Source organism: Orussus abietinus, unplaced genomic scaffold (genome assembly GCF_000612105.2).
Source record: "Orussus abietinus isolate OABI.00-Male unplaced genomic scaffold, Oabi_2.0 scaffold230, whole genome shotgun sequence".
NCBI classification, from domain to species: domain Eukaryota; kingdom Metazoa; phylum Arthropoda; class Insecta; order Hymenoptera; family Orussidae; genus Orussus; species Orussus abietinus.
In genome coordinates this window covers 35,474-57,186 of record NW_019394379.1, presented here as the reverse complement: position 1 = coordinate 57,186, position 21,713 = coordinate 35,474, and the positions used below count along the sequence as shown (strand labels likewise).

The 21,713-nt window shown below is 38.5% G+C and overlaps 5 protein-coding genes across 7 annotated transcripts in view; 3 read left to right on the top strand and 2 right to left on the bottom strand.

Moving 5' to 3' along the window:
- Positions 1-7,793, top strand: part of LOC105700102 (peroxisomal leader peptide-processing protease) — a 69,331-nt gene extending 61,538 nt beyond the window's left edge. Inside the window, exons 2-7 of one of the 3 annotated variants that reach the window (XM_012425692.2) lie at positions 4,656-5,375; positions 5,672-5,820; positions 5,889-6,001; positions 6,083-6,278; positions 6,795-7,073; positions 7,210-7,793. In XM_012425692.2, the coding sequence (XP_012281115.1) occupies positions 4,666-5,375; positions 5,672-5,820; positions 5,889-6,001; positions 6,083-6,278; positions 6,795-7,073; positions 7,210-7,301 (1,539 nt within the window). In that variant the 5' untranslated portion in view covers positions 4,656-4,665 and the 3' untranslated portion in view covers positions 7,302-7,793. Of the gene's footprint in view, positions 1-4,655; positions 5,376-5,668; positions 5,821-5,888; positions 6,002-6,082; positions 6,279-6,794; positions 7,074-7,209 lie in introns of all 3 variants that reach the window. The other 2 variants (XM_012425694.2, XM_012425691.2) reach the window with 2 other exon arrangements.
- Positions 7,794-8,419: 626 nt separating this feature from the next.
- On the top strand, positions 8,420-10,510 carry LOC105700122 (syntaxin-8). The gene is made up of 5 exons (XM_012425731.2): positions 8,420-8,729; positions 8,861-9,055; positions 9,167-9,420; positions 9,487-9,579; positions 9,661-10,510. The coding sequence occupies exons 1-5, from the start codon at positions 8,695-8,697 to the stop codon at positions 9,819-9,821; spliced, it is 738 nt and encodes a 245-aa protein (XP_012281154.1). The 5' UTR covers positions 8,420-8,694; the 3' UTR covers positions 9,822-10,510.
- On the bottom strand, positions 10,277-13,831 carry LOC105700121 (probable cytosolic oligopeptidase A). Its single transcript, XM_012425730.2, has 11 exons — positions 13,663-13,831; positions 13,390-13,553; positions 12,874-13,259; positions 12,651-12,807; positions 12,307-12,543; positions 12,096-12,222; positions 11,635-12,019; positions 11,443-11,555; positions 11,106-11,273; positions 10,911-11,042; positions 10,277-10,853 (listed from the first exon to the last, which is right to left on the bottom strand). The coding sequence occupies exons 1-11, from the start codon at positions 13,746-13,748 to the stop codon at positions 10,619-10,621; spliced, it is 2,190 nt and encodes a 729-aa protein (XP_012281153.1). The 5' UTR covers positions 13,749-13,831; the 3' UTR covers positions 10,277-10,618.
- A 499-nt stretch (positions 13,832-14,330) lies between these two features.
- Positions 14,331-19,385, top strand: LOC105700118 (cap-specific mRNA (nucleoside-2'-O-)-methyltransferase 1). Its single transcript, XM_012425726.2, has 3 exons — positions 14,331-14,476; positions 15,095-17,090; positions 17,371-19,385. The coding sequence occupies exons 1-3, from the start codon at positions 14,458-14,460 to the stop codon at positions 17,858-17,860; spliced, it is 2,505 nt and encodes an 834-aa protein (XP_012281149.1). The 5' UTR covers positions 14,331-14,457; the 3' UTR covers positions 17,861-19,385.
- On the bottom strand, positions 19,351-21,449 carry LOC105700119 (nudC domain-containing protein 1). Its single transcript, XM_012425728.2, has 4 exons — positions 21,254-21,449; positions 20,086-21,064; positions 19,639-20,003; positions 19,351-19,574 (listed from the first exon to the last, which is right to left on the bottom strand). Exons 1-4 carry the CDS (start codon positions 21,363-21,365, stop codon positions 19,375-19,377), a joined length of 1,656 nt encoding a protein of 551 aa, XP_012281151.1. The 5' UTR covers positions 21,366-21,449; the 3' UTR covers positions 19,351-19,374.
- Between the last annotated feature and the right edge of the window lie 264 nt (positions 21,450-21,713).

The window sequence follows — 21,713 nt, the reverse complement described above, 5'->3', positions numbered from 1 at the left end:
ATGCATACCTTTGAAGATTAACGCGAAGGCGGCGGATTTTGTCTGGAGTTCATCCACGGCCGCCATCTTGTCCCTCAAAGTCGCCCCAAGGCTGACTCTACTCGTCGCTCTTCTACTACTCCTGCTGGAATGGGCATGATGTGCCGATACGCAAAACTTTCGCATACGTTCGTCACTCAAATTATAATTCAGATGGATCAGATGGACCTGCGGGGATTGCTTGTGCGCCATTTGCAACACGCGCTGATAGAACTCGGCGCCTCCACCAACCGCCGCCATCTTCCCTAGTAACATACGCGCTTACTCATATCTCAGTTTTAGCATTAAAAGACGTATTTTAAAGCACAATTCAAAGCAACCCAACTCATGTGTCGCTTTTAAACCACTATTATAGAAAATTCTTAAAAGAAGCTATAAAAGATGTATCGTAGCAACAATACCCCCTTTTAAGCTTCTTTTCAGCGCTTTTAGGAAAATATTTCGAACGTCTGGTAAATATTTGCAAGATCTATGACATTTGTTAAATATATGGAAAATATAAGAGAAATATTTTCTGCTATTAGGGATATTGGCTATTCACGTAATGGACCAATATTTCGCCATGTTTTCGCCAAGGTAGTGTTCTACATGAGTATGCGTGAATTGTAAGAAGTAGTGGGAAAAATTATTGGTCAGTTGGGTGGCATGATTTTGGGAAAGGGTACTTTCTTGCTTTTCGAAAGTATATAGGGAAAGGTTTCTTTGAAATCTCGCTTTTTTTTTATCGAGGGGCGCAATTGGACTAACTGGTCACTCTGGGACGCGACGTGTCTAAAGGACGGGGCGAAACGGTGGATCCTGGGCTCCTTTTTCACGAGATATTCTTTACCGCGAATGATCCACGAAGTAGAGGGTAGGGCAGGGAAAAAAGGAGAGAAGATGGAGCAAATACCGCGGTCGCTAGACGAGGATAATAACGAGCCTCGTGTCGTCGGTGCCAAGCGGTCTACCGGGGCACCGAGCAAAAACTAGTCCAGCGGCCCGGAACGCCTTGGCAAGGAACGTTCTTACCGATCGCCGTTTCTTCGACTCCTCATTTCCTCTTCAGGGATAAGCCTTCCGACCGACGTTGCATCGGCCGAAGTGCTCGAGAATGCGTCGGGAAATTGCGAGCGAATCCCGTAATGTGGAAACTCCTCGGCCTACCAATTCCGCCTATCACCTGTTACGCGTTACCTGTAATAGAATAACAACCAATCAGTGATCTCAATCGCGATCAATTGATCATATTCACGTTTCAGCATTTTTTTCCGATTTCTTTACCTAGTGGGTGGCCGGAATTACAACCGAAGCACTCTCAGGTGCACAACACAGCTGCACCGGGGGAACGAATTGCAGCTGCATCAGAGCTATATTTACTCGTAAGGATTGTCGCGGAGCGGATTTTCCCTCTGTTTTTTCTTTTTCTTTTTTCCCACGATCCGTGGTCTACCATGATGTTACTTAATGACACCGGCGCGCAGGTGTAGCAGCGTGAAAATATCCTCGATTAGAAGAGCCGTCTATCAGATAACGCTGGAACGGATCCCTGGTCTCCATCCGCGTTATCTCCCGCATCGGTCTACACCGGTGTAGGGTTCGGTGAAATCATTTTTCAATCTCGACGATACTTATGATTCAACGCCTCGTAAGGAGATCCCTCGATCATGGCCGGCTGGTTTTCCTGGGCTCGCCTCTGGGTCTTCGCGAGGTTTTTCACGAACGGGGGATCTTTTTCGGCATGTTCTTGTACGTGTTCTTCTGCGTATTCTTCTGCGTATTCTTCTACATGTTCTTCTACATGTTTTGCTACGTGTTCTTCTACATGTTCTTCTGCGTATTCTTCTACATGTTCTGCTACGTGTTCTTCTATATGTTCTTCTATACAGTCTTCTACATGTTCTTCTACATATTCTTCTACATATTTTTCTACATATTCTTCTACATATTCTTCTACATATTCTTCTACATATTCTTCTACATGTCCTTATACATTTTCTTCGACTCGATAACCCTGTAAGAGTCCCCCTGACCCTCGATGACGTAGGATATATGACGAGGGGCTTTTCATTGTCGATGCAACTCGATATTCCCTGCAACTGCGAAATGCCGACGTAAGTGGGGCATGAATGGAGCCATCGTCATCTCTGAATCCGACAAATCGTCCCAGAATCGTCTCGAGGAGCGATTTCAAATGGCGTAGCCAGAAGACGGCGCGCGCTTCTTCGTCATGGAATTCTTTTGTCTTATTCAAATAGACCGGCACTTGACATCGCCGTAATAGTCATTAATCCGCATCGAGTCCTCGACAGGACGATGTGCATACCCGTGCACCGCACCTTGGCGCCGCTTAGTCACTCGGAATTATTTTCAAAGTCATCCCTGCAAGTCATTCCCCGATCCGCCGTCATCTTCCCGTCAATGCCGATCTCCTATTATCTGCAATTGGCTCGTGACTCACGATCGGTCGGTACTTCTTCTTCCGACGACTTGAATTAGAGTAAGCCGACTAATCGCTCTCCTTATTCCTTGAATCTTTAACTCTTTCACGAGTATGGGGAAATACCCCATGAGTTTCCTCCCGCAGTTATGGGGCACTCCTAGGGAATCCGATGCCGCTCCTATCCCTGTTGAGATAGAGAAATTAATCACATCTCATGAAGTATTAATTTATACCCTACATATATCAAAACGTCAAAATATTTATCAAGCTTTTCTCCAAACTAAGTGCCTCGAATTATTTGACGCTCTCCTTATTCCTCGAATCTTTAACTCTTTCACGAGTATGGGGAAATACCCCATGAGTTTCCTCCCGCAGTTATGGGGCACTCCTAGGGAATCCGACGCCGCTCCTATCCCTGTTAAGATAGAGAAATTAATCATATCACCTCAAGTATTAATTTATACCCTACATATATCAAAACGTCAAAATATTTATCAAGCTTTTCTCCAAACTGGGTGCCCCGAATTATTTGACACTAACACGTGATTATGGAGGCCTTAAGGAAGAACGTGATGCTCGTGAAATTTCATTTTTTTTTTATACAAACATTTTTCCATTTATCTCATACTGGAACCAAGAATACATATATATATATTTTTTTCTTTAAATGAAATTTCATGAGCATCGCGTTCTTCCTTAACGCCTCCATATAATCACGTGCTGAAGATTCAAATGATTCGGTGCAATCGGGTTCGAGAAAAATATAAATATTTTAACGTTTTATATACATGTATATTTCATATTTCAAATCACCTTAATTGGCTAGAGATTGAGAATTAATGAGAATTAATTCATTATTTAATTCATGATTTTGTATATTGTTCTGCATAATTCTTGCCGATTACTCCTACGGCTCATGAAGGCTCGAAAAAAGCGGGAATAATTTCTGATTTATCGTTCAATAGTATCGGCACATCGATTCGCTAGGTATATTAAGTGCGCCACTCAGCGAGGTATCGCTGAACTAATAGACGCAATTCGAGAAAAGGAGGTCGAGCTAAGGAGAACTTCGCGCCACTTGACGCACCGTCATATCTCTTTACCCCGATTATTGCGACGTTCTCGCGACGAGCAAATTGGATCGTCGAGCGATCGCAATAAACGATAATGTACCCTACCCAATTCCGTGCGGCAATTGTTACGCCGACCATCAATTATCGCCTGTATTACGAATGTGACGAGCGAATAAGTGAAACTAGTCTTGCGCGATGCTCACTCCTGAATCGGAGAAATTCAACGCTGCTGACATATGCTCATGAGAAATCTACCCTTCGAATGTTTACACCTTGAAATACATTATATAATATCACCCCTCCGAAGTAGAATCGCGATTAAGGTGATATGAAAGGGTCATGCTATATATCAAAACGTGACAACATTGATAAAACTTTTTACTCCGAAACTAGTCTTGCACGATGCTCACTCCTGAATCGGAGAACTTCAACGCTGCCGACATATGCTCATGAGAAATCTACCCTTCGAATGTTTACACCTTGAAATACATTATATAATATCACCCCTCCGAAGTAGAATCGCGATTAAGGTGATATGAAAGGGTCATGCTATATATCAAAACGTGACAACATTGATAAAACTTTTTACTCGAAATTGGATGTACCAAATCATTCGATACCTCCTCACGAGATTATGGAGGCCCTAAGGAAGAACGCGATACTAGTGAAATTTCATTTATCGACAAAAAAATTCTGCATTTATCTCGGACAAGAGACAGGAAAACATTTTTTCTTTTTCGATAAATCAAATTTCACGAGCATCGCGTTCTTCCGTAGGGCCCTCCATAATCGCGTGTTAAAGTTTCAGATAATTCGGTGCACCCAATTTGGGGAAAAGTTTTATATATATTTTCACTTTTTGATATGTATGTATGACAACGTTCATATCACCTTAACACATTCGCGACCGCTGACGTGAATTCACGTCATTTTAAATTCTATTCCTGATTGCCGCTGACGTGAATCACGTCCATGACGATACACGATACAAGTTTGCGACAACCAGTTTCAGAATTTCATTATTTTCGCCGGTACTCGGTATTTGAAACGGAAAAGATATGCCGGTCGCGAATGTGTTAATAATGTGAGTTGCAAGTTAAATTAATTCCTCTGTTTTTCAGGAAGATAATCATGCCAGAGGACCGATCAGTAGATGAAGAAACGCAGCCTGAAAGTGTGCTTTTACTGCATACTTGGACGTCGAGAAGAACCAGAGAAGTAGCTGCCTCTTCCGGTGCCTTGATATCCAAAAACTGGGTCTTGACCCACGGATCCTCCGTAGAAGGTTGTCTAGCTACATGTCCCAAGACCCTAAAACTCATATCGAATTTGGAATCAGGACACTTGGTGCTCGCCAAAGAAGAAATCGCAGAGGAGTCGACATTCCGGGTGATCAGAGAAGAGTTAAAAAATCCGGAAACGAACCTCGAAGAGGAGTCGGCCCTCCTCGAACGAGAAGGAGTAATCGCGGCAGCCTGGAGATGTCCTCTTCTGAAGGATACCCTAGACGATGACTTTCGCGGATGGAAGGTGGGGAACGAGACTCGATACACGAAGAAACTACTCCCCGTGTTCTTGCTGATAAAACTTGAGAAAACGGCCGACGTTGAACCCTCGACTATCCAAAAGGTACTAAGAAACTTGTCCAGGAAGATGGTATATCCCGGCAGAGGTTCTCTCGTGGAAGTCGAGTCCACTCCTTTTGGCAATCCAGTATTCATTGGATCGGTCGGGGTAGGAGTGGTCAGTAAAATCCTCGGATCCAAAGGATCGATCCTACTTACGGACGCGATTGCTTATCCAAGTTCAGTAGGTGGACCCGTCTACGTCAGCGGTGCAAAGTAAGTTCCAAGAGTCGATGAAAATACCTAAATAAAATGATCAAGCTGAATGACAGAACTCTCCTACACTCGTGGCTCGGGTCCACGTGCGACGTTTCTTCCTAGAGTAGCTAGAATTTGCGGGTACCCTGTCAATAAATGTGCACAAGCTCTCTTCCAAAGCCATGTACGCTATGGAAGGAACTGTCCGTGAGCAGCTCTCGCAAGTTGTCCTTACACCTGGACACGAGCCATTACAAAGATTCGTCGGATAAAGGAACGACCCAGTTAATGAACACTCTTCTCCATGGTAGCAGATCAATCTGCGGAATGGTGATCGCGTCCTCCACCAGCTATGACGGCGAACGAGTGGACTTCACCTTGGTTGCAAATCTGTCCCCTTGCCTGCGACAAGTCACGGGATTAGACCTCGCCGACGAGCAGTCAGTAGACTCTCGATTATACGGTAACCCTAGAAAAATCATTCTTCTTTATCAAGCCGATCCGACCTCTAAGTCCTTACAATTTCGACAGACTTGGCGGAGAGAAGTGTGGTGGTCGTTCGTTGCGGTTCCGATTGGGGAAGCGGAATTCTCCTGTGCAAGGAAACGGGCACGATTCTCACTTGCTCCCACGTCGTCAAAAAGGTGTGAGGAAAGCGTCCCGAAACGTCAGCTCTCTAAAAAAATAAGATAACGAGTTTGTAGGATTTGATTCCTCCTTCCTAGGCGCCGGGTCGACGCATTAGGGTGACGTTGAGGCGGTCTCTTCGCGGGCGGTCCTCGTCCTCCGCGGTCGCGAGATTGGTTTATAGGACGACCTACAACAAACCTTACGACGTGGCTATCCTCCGTGTCGACCCGGAGGAGACTCAGGACCCCTTGCTGAGGAATATGAACACCGCGAGTGGCCCCGTTCTGCGTGGTAAGACATCCAACGATGACCACGTAATGAATCGACCGACTTCTGCGCTGCAGAGATAATTCGGTCGACGTTGGGTCCTCCGATGTTCCCTGGTGATACCAGAATGAAGTTGAACTCACCTACGACGGTGCTCTAGGAAATTTTACAAGCATCGCGTTCTTCCTCAGGACCTCCACAATCACGTGTTGAAATTTCAAATGATCGGTGCACTCAGTTTGGAGAAAAGTTTCATTAATATTTTGTCGATTTATATTTGGAAATGCCCTTTCATATCACGATAAGTGCCTGGAAAGGTGGACAGTTGGTTGATTATCCCAGTGTCTACGTTATTAGATATTTCCGACATCGCGTTCTTCCCCAGGACCTCCACAATCACGTGTTGAGATATCAAATGATCCATACACCTAGTTTGGAGAAAAGTTTCATTAATATTTTGTCGACTTATATATAGAAGTACCGTTTTATATCACCATAAGTGCCTGGAAAGGGACTTATGAATGGAGAACCTTGTTCCAGGCGAGCCAGTGGCCCTGGTGGGATTCCCGTTGTTCCCGTCGACGGAGCCGACGATTTCCAGAGGATACGTCTCCCGGGTGTCGTGGTGCATGGTCCAGACCAGCTGCTGCGTGCAAAGCGGCACCAGCGGTGGACCGGTCATCCGGTGGTCAACCGGCGAGATGATCGGCATGATGGTCAGCAATGTTCGGAGCGATTCCGGCCTCTATCCCCATCTGAACATGGCCATACCAGTTTCGGTTCTTTCGGGCCCTCTGGGTCGATATCTAAAAACCGGCGGTACGTCCCTCATTGATACGGCCCAAAAGCGGGTCTGGATTTTTTACCTTATTATCATTCCCACCGAATAACTGACGCACCCACCCGTCTCGCGGTGGTCGATTTTCTCACGTGGTATTTATGGGTGCCATTTCAGACACAGATCCCCTTAAACTTCTCGAGTGCGACGATGCGATCATCCGCCGAGCCTGGGATCTTCATCAGCCTCCTCCTTCTGCGAAGTTATAGATAATTAACATTCCCCGTTTAACGAATTCAATCGAGCCGATTATTTCTCTATTTGGACTCCTTAATCGAGGACGGGCGGTTAATTATTTCCGGAGCGTGCTGTCGTTAATGGGCATGTTAAAAGATGCAGAAAGAACGCATCGAGAACCGCGGCAGAAAGGCGCCGCGGGGAGGGATTAAATGCATTCGGCCTGTGACGTCAATGGACCTCATCGTCCGATCGAAATGGACTGACGTAACAAGATTCCATCTGCAATACTGCAACGTTCGAATTGCAAGATGAGACCGAATGCACCGAAAAAAAAGGAGAAAGGAAGGAAACTCGTATGGTAATATTGCGTTCAGGGGAGTTTAAGGAATATAATTAAGTCGATGGTATCATCGGACTGGAAGGACATTGGTGTTCGGAAACATCTGCTCTCGGTGCATATGCTCCTTGATTAGTGGCTTATTAAGCATTTTCTAAGGTTCATGTTCTAGGAATTGTAATACCATTAGGAGCTTTGCGCGAAATAAAATGTTATAATGGAACAGAGGCAGTTTTAATTTACCTTTAATTAACTTTTGTGTTCCCTCTATGTCGAGGGTTTCAATTAAAAATACGTAATCGAGCAGAAGTCTCGTGGTGGTCGATTTTCTTACGATTTTCTCACGAACTTTGCGCTAAATAAAATGTTATAATGGAATACAGGCAGTTTCGAATTTAACTTTAATTAACTTTCGTGCTCCCTCTATATCGAGGGTTTCAATTAAAAATACATCATCGAGCAGAAGTCTCGTGCTATCTCTTGAAAATAAGGAGCCTTACGTTAGTTCAAAGTTAAATAAAAGTAGAACATCTGTATGCAAGAAATACTGTCTTTGGGAAACTATTTTACATGTTTAAACAGTGGTTATATCAAGTTTCAATAATATGCAGCTTAGGTACAGGAAGTGTGCACGTGCTGTTATCTACTGCATTTCTGCGATAAGGCTAAACATGAATATTAAGAATTACCATCAGATCGTACGTGGTTCATATTTGAAATTTCGTGGACCAGCTTCGAGACATCGTACGACAGATGGTGCTGCTTTTTTGTTGTGGCTATTTGTTAAGTCGAACGTGCCTCTACATTTGACATGTTTAATATTTACAGAGCGACTGAAGTTTTATCACTGCACATGTGCCAATAGAAACAAACCAAAATCTGTCATTTCATCGTGTCGTTTATTATTAATGCAATTATTAGATAATAATTGAGTATCCGGAATTTTATTTACAAAATTCGTGATGTGTGAACCGTACTATCTATATTTGTAGTTTACCATTAGGTACGAGTGGCACCGAGGACTAGAAAAATATTAGGGCTGAATTATTAATTGTTAATTAACGAGGTTAAGGGTCATTGAAAGGATGGCTCTTATCCGTATCGATGACAATGATCCCTGGTACGTTACAACGATGAACTTTATTTGTACACAATTTCCCTGTTATATTTTAGAGTATGATAATATCTCAGTTATACCGTTCTCAATTTATATTAGATGATTTCAAAATGTTTACATTACTCGTGCATTAGGTTATTGGAGTATGATGCCTGCGAGAAGCTTTTTCGAGATATCATGGAAGAACTGACGATGCGTAATCGAGAAGTGAGAACTTCTCAAGCATTTGCAGCCTTATCGGCGAACATCCGTTTTCGGATGAAGCAGTACAACGCTGAAGTAAGACAGTTAAGGAAGAAAGTCGAAGAGGCTTCAAAGTTTAGAACAATGTATCCTTCTATGACGAACATATTTCTAACTTTAGATACTTTAGAAGCAAATATATAAGTCTTAAAATTTGATATATTGCATAATATTCCTTAAATTAATAATGTATTCAGTACTGTAGAAGAAGCTGAACGTAGGTCAAGACAGATTGAACAATTGGAAAGCAAAGAAGTTCAATTACAACGATTATACGAATCGAGATCTACAGACTTGGCTGTAGCACGTGCCGATTTAATGAGGTCTAGTACATCAGCATTTGCAGATAGAGGGACAACTAGTTGGGGTATCGACAACGACGACGATCAACCAATTGATGTACACGTATCTATTGATGATTTAAAGAAGCGACAACAACAAATGCTACAAGGTAACTTGGCTAGTTACTAATTACTTTAAAATATACGACTTTATTTCAACATTATATCTCTTATAGAACAAGAAGATGGTTTAGCGGAATTATCGAAAGTAATTTCTAGACAGAAGAATATTGCACAGGCTATTAATAGTGAAGTGGATCATCAAAATGGTAATTCAATGGAATATATTGAAATTTATAGACATTTATGTAAATTTGAGCACCCTAGTAATAAATTTAATCTGGTTCCAGAGATAATCGAAGATCTAGCGGATCATATGGAGAAAACCGATGAACGTTTAATCGATGGCACGCGACATATACGAAGGACTAATTGGTCAGACTCCGTCTGTATCTATTGGGTTATCATAATTTTACTTTTTATCAGTATTATCGCGACTGCTTTGGCATAACGGTATAACGTATACAGTGCAGTGCACTACTTACTTTTAAACTATGCTAGCTAGAATAATTATACAAACAGATGTCTATAATTTTGGATAATTTGTAATAGTATGAAGGGATCTCTGTGTGTATCCGTCATGATCATATGTTATTAATATATTTTTCATGTTAAGTATATTAAGCTGATAAAATTTATCAATTTTAATGATGGTATAAAACGTGTATTTGCAAAAATTTGTGTTACAAAGTCCACCAGCCTGAATAACTACTGCTTGAAAACAATTGAATTCTGAGCTGAGAATATAACACATAATTGACCAATGATTGATTAACTTGCATTTAGAAAGAAATTTTTATCCAGTTACTTAAATGTAAGTAATTAAGGCCCTATCAGAGGTGTGGTATCAACGGAATTAATAACGGAGATTAAGATAATTGGCTTCTAAGTATTGTTAAAAATGCGTAATTTCTAGGTTGTTTTAATATCATAACAATTACAAATTAGTAGCATAATTCACCGATTGAAATTTGTTATTCCCTTAAATTAGTTTGATAAAGATCAGATTTTGCAGTTGCGGACATTCACTTAAATAAATTGATATTTTTACAAGAATGCACTACTGTTACGCTTAGCATTGGCTTTACCTTGTGACATGTAACATTGTATAAACGGTATAATATAGTAATATATATCTAATTTCTACAAAGTCTTGTACGCTCACATAATTCTTGTCGGGGTTGTAAGAAGTTGTATACATACTCTTCGTAATGCGCGGTACTGTCATCTCGATTGCTTACCAAAAAGTTACTTGTCGAGGTCTCTTTGTGCTGTTAATCCTAGGCTTTTGAGGAGGGCTGTCGGATTAGGATCCCTACCTCGGAATCGTCGAAATTTTTCTCTTCCCTTGTAAGCTCCCCCTAAAAACAGGAACGTGTCGCGAAATCGTTCCGCAATCTTTTTCTTCTCAGCTTTATCGCCGGCGGGTACTTCTTGAAATGCGCTGTATATATCAGCCGCGATCATTCGAGACCAAATTCCGCTGAAAAGAAATTCTGTTAATAAAGAGGGGACTCGTATAATCAGTATCTTGTATTACCTGTAATAAGCTGCTCCCCACTCGCTAGTAAATATTTCACTGAATGAACAAATATGAGAATCCTTTCTGTACTCGGGGATGACAAAATGCATTTTCCAAAGACGTTTCATCATCGGTACCCAGAATTCCTCTCTGAAATAAATTATATTTAATGTATAAATGTATTGCATTCAAGACTAATTTAGTATTACTTACTTGGAGTATAGTTCGAGATCAAATCGAGACAAATACAGTTCTTGGCATAGTTTGTAACCAGCTAAATGCAATTTAATGTATTTAATCGATTCAACCAATTCATCGGGCAACTGCTCTCCGGTCTTATAATGAGTACCAAACTGTCTTATTAAAGATGGTTCATAAGCCCTATTTACGACAGTAAGAAAAATATTAGCAATTTTAGACTCCTACCAGTAAAAGACGTATCCTCGTATTTTTAATATCATTTTAAGTTTAGGATTCCCCAAAGGTCGGACAGTTAAAACATTTCAAGGTAATTGTGAAATATCATACTTCGAAAATACTAATGTCATACCAATTTGCCAAGAGCTGCCCGCTAGTCTTGACAATATCCCATTCGACATTCGTTGAACCTGCTACCTCGGAGTAATTAACTTTGCTTAATGAATGCTGCAGTGCAAGTCCGGTCTGAAAAATGAATGGAAACGAATAAGAATTGTAGTTCAGATTTTCCTTTACCATAAGTGTATCGTTTAATTTATTATACCTTCTCGAACAGAGCAAGAACTTCTTTAAAAGTGAGCAAAGAAGGTTTCCCATCACTTGGAGGTTGAAAGCAAAATATCAAAGCAGCCAGAGGCGTGCTCTGTGTGCTTGGACACTTACTTCTCATTGTTATCATCAACCCTTCGCTTCCTAGTAAATCCACTTTTCCTTTTAGTCTAGCGTAAGGATCTAGGTAAATACCTGCAACTGGTTCAATGCTGGATTCAGTTAAGTCGAAAATGTTAAAAAACCTTACGTCCTGATGCCACACATCGACTCTCTTATTTTCTACAATCTTTAAATCAAATAGCGTTTCTAAGAGCTGGAAGAGGGAATCCAGTACATTCGGTAGAGAAAAATATTCTCGTATCACTTCTTCCTTATAGCTGAAATAACATTTAAATTACTATAAGTTATTCTACACGTGACTCAAATATATCTTTTTTCACAAATTGAAATTACTTATGTACACTACGCAATTGCTTCCTGCTCCAGTATGGAACATCCCATTGTCTAAGGTGTCCATTAAACCCTCGTTCTGCAGCAAATTCAGACAGAGATGCTAATTCTTCTTCTTGGGCTGGACGAGCTGCATATGCGTTTTAGAGATTACAAATCTGATTAATAATATATAGAGGTAGTTGTTAACAAAATGCCTTAAGTAGTTACATACCTGTTGCTAAAAGTGTGTCTAGAAAATTATAAACAACATCTAAGCTGCCAGCCATTTTGGTCTCCATGCTCATGTGGGCATAATGCTTATAACCCAATATTTGAGCTTGTTCAGTTTTCATAAACCTAATTTCTTCCAGTGGGGTACTTGTTTGTAGCGAAGAGTCATTGTACAATGACGACCGTGTCACGTTTGCTTCCCATATGTTCAACCTCATATCACGATCAGGGCAATACTCTAAACATTTAAAAAGGGAGATGTTTGAAAGGACATATAGAAATATCAGGACTTAATTTTCAAATTTAAGATTCTATTTTTAATTTTAAGTTTCTGTCTGTACACACCTAAAAATGGTTCATAAATATATGGTTTCAATGTCACTGTCCACGGTCCTCTATATGGTTGCGATGGATCTAATGCAATTAGTTTCAGGAAATCTTCAGGAAAATCCTTCATAACATTTGGATTATCTATCGTATGTTTAAATAAATTTGTTGATATCTGTAATGTTATTTATGTTAATATCGTTCCCATACTATCAGTAATACTACAATATTTTGTACAAACCTTTAGTTTTTCATTGAATTCATCACGAAAGGAGTAAATCCTTTGTAAATCGAAATTAAATGTTTTGACCTTTCTGCCTGTGATATCTATACCATTTAATCTACCTTCAAGTACATATTTACGTACAATAACCATCTGTTCCTCTGTTAATCCATTTTTATCATTCTCAAGAACTTTTTTACATAATCGATAAATGGGTACGCTCACTAATCTCTGCCCAATCGACTTAACGGCTCGAGTATGAAGTTTGTAGTAATACTTTGTAGGCATCAAACTCTGATTACCATAAAACAATACTTTTGATATACCCCAAGTTGTCTCCAAAGGATCCTTCAGCTCTTCAATGGGACCCAAAGCATCCTTAAATAAATCAACTTCTTCGTGTGCTATCGATTAATGAAAAACAATTTAACAGTTACGATCAATAAGATAAAACCAAGAATACCTTTAGTATTATAACATATTACTCCCAGGTGTGATGGATATTTTTCCAGACTCGATAACCATTAAAATTACCTTGTATGTACTTTTCCACATTTTTGACTTCCTGTTCAAACTCGACCGTCTGTCTGCAAATTGTAGCGATGCACTTTTCGATTGTAAATTGATTGAACTCTGGCAATCCGTCTTCCTTCAATAGAGGATTCTTTTCTGGCAAATCCTCACCAATTTCGGGAACACTTTTGAGGCAAAGATGACACAACGTATATACAGAGTTAAAAATTGTAATTGTATCATAAAAAGTGATATAACCTCAACAGAAACAGAAGATCGGTCGAAAATACTTACAGCACTACGTAACCATTTCGTTTAGGAGTTTTAAGAAGACTGAATCTCGCTGAGACCAGTCTCTTCGCACAAAGAGTAGCTGCCATTACTGGCGCTTATTAAAAACAAGATTACTATTTTTCAATGCCGCTTTCATACATACTGATCGACACGACCATGGATTCCACAAAATTCTTTTCCATAGAGAATGTGAGAGAAGAGATTGCTTATTCACATTCACGTTTATCAGAGAGAACCTGGGGTAAAGTGAGGCCAGTACGTTAACCGTTCATACCCTCCACCAGGAGGCAGCACAGGACCGATAGCGCACTTTGCCCGTGAGCAATCTCCCACCTCATCTCCGATATTATATTTATATATTTTATATATATTACAGATAATTTTAAAATTTGTAAAAATTGAAGGGGATCGGTTTTTGGGATTCCTCCAGGGGGCGGACACTCTCATAGGAACCTCTAAAACTCTCACACGGGCAGTGCCCACCTACTAGGTTCCTCATCCTTCGTCCCGCTATTGAAATGATGTATTGGGTGTACAGGGTACCACAAACATCCGTAGAAATAATGGCATAATAGCGTTCGTGTCGAAATAAGTTCTATAACTATGTTCCTCAAGTCGTGGCTACTCTCATCATCCGTCGATTATGACTTAGTTTATGGACAGTTTAATATGACGAATTCAACGAAGATTCTACGATGCTGTTTTTTACAACTTAATTTTTATTAAAGTTGAAAATATTGTTAAGAGCTGTTCATCAATTTCTCGCGATCTTGTAGCTAAGGCAACCGTCGCAAAATGGAGGCAAATTTAAGCGGTAAGTATTGGACAATAATCTTAAGATCGAGCGCAATTTATTTATACCATGTATTCGTTAAGTATAAATAGTAATAGTTTAAATAAGTGATTATCAAAAACAAACAAAAGAGATTTAGGCTCATATTTACTGATTATATAGCGTACCTCTTATGTTGCTCCTGGTCTCAAATTTATGTTTATCTTTCTGTGTGTATGTAACTATTTAGTATTAGAGAATTAAAAATAACAGAATTAGGTTATAATAGGTAAAGAAATGTTATTATTTCCGTCTATTTTATATCTTATTGGATCTTGTTTCTCAATTTTTAACGATTGAGGAGTTAGTATGATATTACTGCTTTATACAGATTTAAGGATATAACTTTAATAGTACAAATATGAGTACAAAGCAATAGCATATTTATTCATATTTTATGTAATTTTAATAATTGTATAACCTAACCTAATTACTTGCATTAAAATTTAATGAATTACTACCTGAGATACGTGTACTCATTTAATTTCATAGAATAGCCAATACATGCTTGGTACATCATTGCAATGCAAATTATTATTGACTTGTTTTTCACATTATTTCGACAATTATATTTTCAACTAGATACATGTTTATTTTTAGATTCAAGTTCTAGTGAGTATAGTCCTAAGCACAACGGTGAAAATGAAACGGAGACTGAAATGAAGAAAAAACGAACGTATTCAGCTACCTTTACGAATGAAATGGATTTGATGCAGAATACCAGCAAGAAGATGAGATACGAAGATAAGACTACTTACGAATCTACCCAAAGTAATTCTAACTCACATTTCAAAGAGGCAAAAGTGGCTCCAAAAAATAAAGGGGAGCATATGATGAGAAAAATGGGATGGGTTGGTAAAGGATTAGGAAAAGATGAACAAGGTCGTTTAGAACCTGTTAAGGAATCTACACAAAAAGATCTTAGAGGTATTGGTTATGAGGTACCTGGATTAGAAGATGCAAAAGAAAAATGGGAAAATTTCCGAGACTACGAAGTGGTAAAATGTCCAGAAGATATGAATTGGTTAAAAAATGAACATAAGGAATTACCTTTCGAAGATGAAATGAAAGATTGGATGCGTACAGGTCCTACAAAGGAATCTTTACATGGCGAAGCAGATTTCTGTCATGCCGATATAGTTGAAGATATTCTGAAGTATAAAGATATATTTGGTTCCTTAGATAAATTAGGAAAACGACGAGCTCACATGCGATGCAATCCATTTGAAACCATTAGGGGGGCTTTCTTCTTAAATCGAGCTGCTGTTAAAATGGCCAACATTGACAAAGCTTGTGACTTTATGTTTACCAATGCAAATGTGTTGGATAGAAATGGATTGCCAAATAAATGTAACGAATTATTGTACTTTGCTGACGTGTGTGCCGGTCCTGGTGGTTTCAGTGAGTACGTACTGTACAGAAAAAAATGGCATGCAAAAGGATTTGGTTTTACATTAAAGAAGGAAAATGATTTCAAGCTGGACGACTTTTATGCTGGACCCTGCGAAACTTTTCATCCTTACTATGGACCTAAAGATGATGGAAATGTGTTTGACTCCGAAAATCAAAGAGCTTTTAGAGATTTGATTATGAGACAAACGAAGGGAGTAGGAGTACATTTCATGATGTCCGATGGTGGATTTTCTGTAAAGGACCGGGAGAACATTCAAGAAATCCTATCGCAACAGTTGTACTTATGCCAGTGTTTGGTTAGCTTGATGATTGTTAGAGATGGTGGTCATTTTGTGACAAAGCTATTCGATATTTTCACTCCTTTCAGTGTTGGACTCGTTTATCTCATGTACCGCTGTTTTTCGGAAGTTTGCCTATTTAAGCCCAATTCTTCACGACCGGCTAATTCCGAAAGGTATCTGATATGTAAAGGAAAACGCTCTAATGTTGAACACATTATTGATTACCTATCCAGAGCTAATGAGATTTTCGAAATGAGTTCCGCAAAAGGGTCAAACCTCTCCGTCATTGAACTCGTTCCAAAGGCAGAATTAGAAAAGGATACAAGATTCCTGTCCTATGTAATCGAGTCCAACGAATCTCTTGGAAGAAGACAAATTGCAAGCCTGCTTAAAACGATTACTTTTTCTGAAGATACAAATCGTATAGAGGACAGGCAAGCGATATTGCGAGAAGCGAGTCTTAAGGACTGGAAGCTAGAGGACGTAGGTCGTACGAAGCCAAGTGATGGGGAACCCCGTGAAATTATACGTAACATACAGTTTAATACACAGTTGCTAGAAAATACAGGAAGGATCCTTAATGAAGATGATGAAACAACCTTCAAAAATTTCTTGAATAATTGGTACTGCATGCCATGCGCTACTGCTCCCAACAATGACGAAAACTGGAAAGCGACATTTTTCATAAGTTTAGGAAGAACCAAAGTTTACCTTTACACTAAAGGCCGTTGGACTAAATTTTCCAAGAGCGTAGAGTTACCACGAGGCACACTTGTGTTTGCAGAAATGGTATGGAGCTGTAGGGGTGAATACTCGAAACAACGAAAAGTCCCTACGTTACATATCTTGGATGCTCATTACCTCGGAGAAGAAGATGTGAGCAAATTATACATAAACACCCGGTGAGTAAGTTTGAAAAATCAAGGATATTTAAATTTTTAACTCATTAATAAATTAAACCAATCAGAGTTCCAATTAAACCTTTGTATTTAAAAAGAACTCTCACTATCTGCGGTATCTGGTAATATTGTTAAGCAATTAATGTTTTTTTATTCCTTTACAATAATCTACTTGGTTCAAGATAGTATGTCAATAGTACGACAATACTCTATTCATTTTTTCATCGCTTTTAAAGACTGAATTTCTGTTATTTATTCTACTGTATGAGTGATATTTTTTCAGGCATAAGCAGATCAAAATATTCTGCGAAGCGCTATGGAAACCGAATGACAATATCAACATGCGCGTCTGCGCCAAAGATTTATTATTCATTAATGAGAATTTCAAGTTACCGTACCAGCTGTGCACAAACAAAAAGAGCCTCCGACTTCCGAGTTATTTCCCTTTTGTATCGCCCGAGTCCTACGACGCCGAGGAAAACGAAACGGAACCTCAATTCTTTGAAGTCAATAGCGTGCTCTTCCTACAGGGTACACCGACAAATTATGGACGTCATTTGAGCCAAAGTACAAAACATTATTATATCTGCGAGAAAGGCACTCCGTTATCGATATATGAAAAGGACATACATGGAATGCCCAAAGCCATTGTACATTTTCCGGAAACCTTCAAAAATCGTATCATTTGGAACAGAGATCCTAATGATCCTTCGTCGATAGATAACTTACTAAGGAGGCTTCGATATTTTATCGAAAAAGCTCGTAATAAATAGTGTTAAGCACGAATCGTGATATTCTACCAATAAGACTGGACAGTATGAAAGAGAAAGCTAAGTATTCATTTGAGCATAAGAGGGCCACAAGATGTAATAAAACAAGAAACCTTGTTTGGAACTCGTTACAGAGAAATAGGTGAAAGACGAGTTGAAACAGGATGAAGAATTTTTCACTTTTTCGAATTGGTTTTGTTCTACATCTAGATTCGTGATTGAAAAAAAAAAAATGTAACGAAAGTAATTCACGCAAACCCAGATCTAACCTTCATGTGTTTAAATATCACCAATGGAAAGTCAAAATTCGACAGAGACCTAATTTGTTCTTAAATGTGAATAATACAATATGCAAATTTACATCGAGTGACTTCACTTTATGTATTTCTATCTAGGATGTATTCATTAATTACAATGAATTAAATTAGCTTATAAAAGACGATGTAAATACTTTGTAAATATTACACATAATAAGGTTATTTCATTAACTTGAGAAGTGTTTGTTATTCTTTCCTTTATATTTAATAATCAGTATATTAGGGGGAGCGGGAATGTAATGTCGTTTTCTTACATTAAATTTAATGCGCAGAGACGACATTACTTTCCAGTCTCCCTAATATTTAGCTTTGAACAGGTATAAAACCTTACACTTGTGCATTATTTACAGTATCAATAACAAACAATGCTAAACAATTTAAATAATTTCAAGGGGTATATTACTGTTACCTATATGGCACAATCATACATGCCTACATACATGTATGTCATAAAATCAAATTTAACTAACAAAACACGGTCACGTATCTCGTATTATAAAGTACATACATTCCAGTATCTAAACCAGCGTGACTTTTGTCGCTTTCTTCTCTACTGCTATTACATATTATACTATTATCCTAAATAGTAGAAACCGCATCAGATTAAATTCAGAGAACTTGTAATGATGGACAAAACACCAATAATGTAAGCGTGAAAATCATAAAGTATTTAATATAATCAAACCAAATGTAAATAAAAGTTTCTAATGTTACGACGGCATGTTGCTCCATTCTATTTTTTTACGACAGACAGAATTCCAACAAGTCATATTTTTCTGAGGATATGACGCTAATTGGTTAAAAATAGTTCCATAGTTCTTATTCAACAAAGATAAATGAGTTTGAAATAATGCAGAAGGAAAATTATTTGATAACATGATTATGAAAATGTTATAAAGGCTAAATGACGATGTTACTTAAATTTGGAAACATTTAGATTAAGCCTCTACTTATGAAAAGAGTAAAGAAACGTAGAATACTAATTATTAGTTGGATCTGGGTTTGTATAACGTTTTTGATTAATGATCGTTTGTGTAACTTGTCACCCTAAGTAGGAGAGTCGCAGAGAAAATTCCACTGTATCGTTATATGTTATCGAAGAACAACTACGAAAATAATGATTATTGCGTTTGTACTATAGTTTATTTAAACTGTATAAAGTGAGAATCACGTGGCTGTTACCAATAAATTTAACATGCTTTACGAGTTAACTCGTACGTGATAGAGTTGATTTTTTGTCAATAGAATTAAATACTTTTTAGTAGCACAGACACCCATAATATGTGCCGCTTCACAACCTAAATCCAGAATTCGTTGTCTCCCTACCTGTGCATCTTTTTTGGGTGTTTCGTAGATGAATACATGACGAGTATGTTCAATTATGGCAATATAAGACCAATCTGAAATATATGCATATGCCGGGATGAAATCTTTCTCAAGTAATCAAACCGAGATGACACTTACCAGGTGGTGAAATGCAGAATTTCTTGTTCGTTTTACTGGCTTCGATATAACCAAATCCTGGAAAGGTATGTACATGCTCCAAATTCCAATCTTCACTATCAACTTCTTCGGTTTCCCATACACAGCCATCGTGATCTTGTCTCAAGCACAGAGCTTGACCATGTTTTAGGCTGCATGTAAAAAGTATTGTATTGTATGTACCAAAATTTATTAAATGTGTTGTTTCATAGCTATTGAAATTAATTCTTTGCAGGCAATGTTCTTTGCCTAGTAAATCACATTCTTCCATTTGTTCTGCATTGAATCCAATTGCAGCTTGATCTGTAGACTTGTTATCTTGCATATCTGTACACAAATGTGCCAACCTAAAAATTAAGAATAGTAGAAGCTGCAGTTATATTTGTTTTAAATAATAATTCGAACCTAAATTGGCGAGTGCAATGATACCTTAAGTGAATTTCAGCAGCTAATGTTTCATTAGGCAGGTATTCTGCACCAATGTCCCCTTCGATCAATTCGTTCCACATTAAACCACATTCAAACTTGAAAAGATTAACTTTTAAAGTATCTTTCTCACGTTCCCAGGTGGTCAATTCTGATTCTAATCTATGTCGAGTATTCCCTTGTAATAATATTATATCATCCAATAAGATGGATATGCTAAATGGAGCTACATTTATTTTAAGTTTACTTTTCTCACTGTTATTTGGTACCTTAAACAACACTGTAAGGGTGTCTTCATCCTGAGACCAATAATAGCGTGGAGTTTTGGCCACTTCAACATCTTTTTCCATAGACGCGTTATCTTCATTGGAAGATGATTCGTCGTGTTCAAAAGCTGCAGCCTCTTGACTAACAATCTGTATGTAATTACCATTTCTTTCCATATAAATGCATTCCACGGCACCTCGTACTCTCAGAGTCTGTTTAGATTTGAAAGTTACCACTTCTACTGAATCTTCTTGTATTTCATGAAGGTAAGAGAGTAATGTAATTCGTGAACATTTCTTTCCATCAATATCTACTACACTGCATAGTGTGACAATTGTCAATTTTTTATCCTTTATATGCTGTGCATCCATGACGATACCACAATCGATATCAAAAGTAAACGGCTTAGTTCCTTCATTACCATTTTCAATTATAATCTGTAAGTTTCCACAACCATTGGATATCACCGCAATGTTTCTTGAACCAAATTTAATCGATGGGTTGTACATGGAACCATGGTACTTGTCGCTTTGAATCGTAATCGTCCCAACAGGTTTCAAAGTGCCATCCTGTTCTAGTCGCCAAACTCTTCCATCCACGTCAACAAACCAGCATGACATATCAAAGGGATTTTTAAAGAGATGATTGTGAAATGCAAATAATCTAGCTTCAAGCCATGACTCTTGAGACGAACTTACTTCCACTCGAAAGACATCTACAATTAATTTTCACTCATCGTTAAAAGCTTTCATAATGTTATTAATTATCAATAAATAAATTGAACGACAAAACATCATTTTTTCGTTAATGATAATCTTTTAAACGCGACTAAATGTCTTGATAAATTAACGAAGTACATATCAGTAAAAACCATGCACAAATTATAAATAATTCTTAAGTTCACCTTTTTCGAGACTTGTTACGATTTCAACGGGTACAATTTCTGCCGAAAACTGATACTTTTCAAAATTCTGATTAATTAAGGCTGTATTTGGTCGTAGTTCAATAACTTTCATGATAGCATACAGTTGCAAAACTCTTCCGTTGTAAAATCAAACCGGATCAGAGTTCTGTCATCAAAATGTGTCAAATACAGTCAAATAGTGATAAACACTAGCAGCTTCGTATTTCTTAGCATAGAAATAAGAAGACATGATAGGATACTGCTAAATGTAATAATTGAGGTGAACAAGCAACATTTAGTTTGCCGACATCATAACAGAGGGCTCTGATTGGTTTTTCCAGAAAGATGAGATTCTGATATTTCATGGCCAAAAAAGATGAAACTTAGTTGTGTGATAACAAACATCCTTCAATATCTTTTACCAACAAGTACAGCAAGCTCTGTGGCGATGAACTACCCA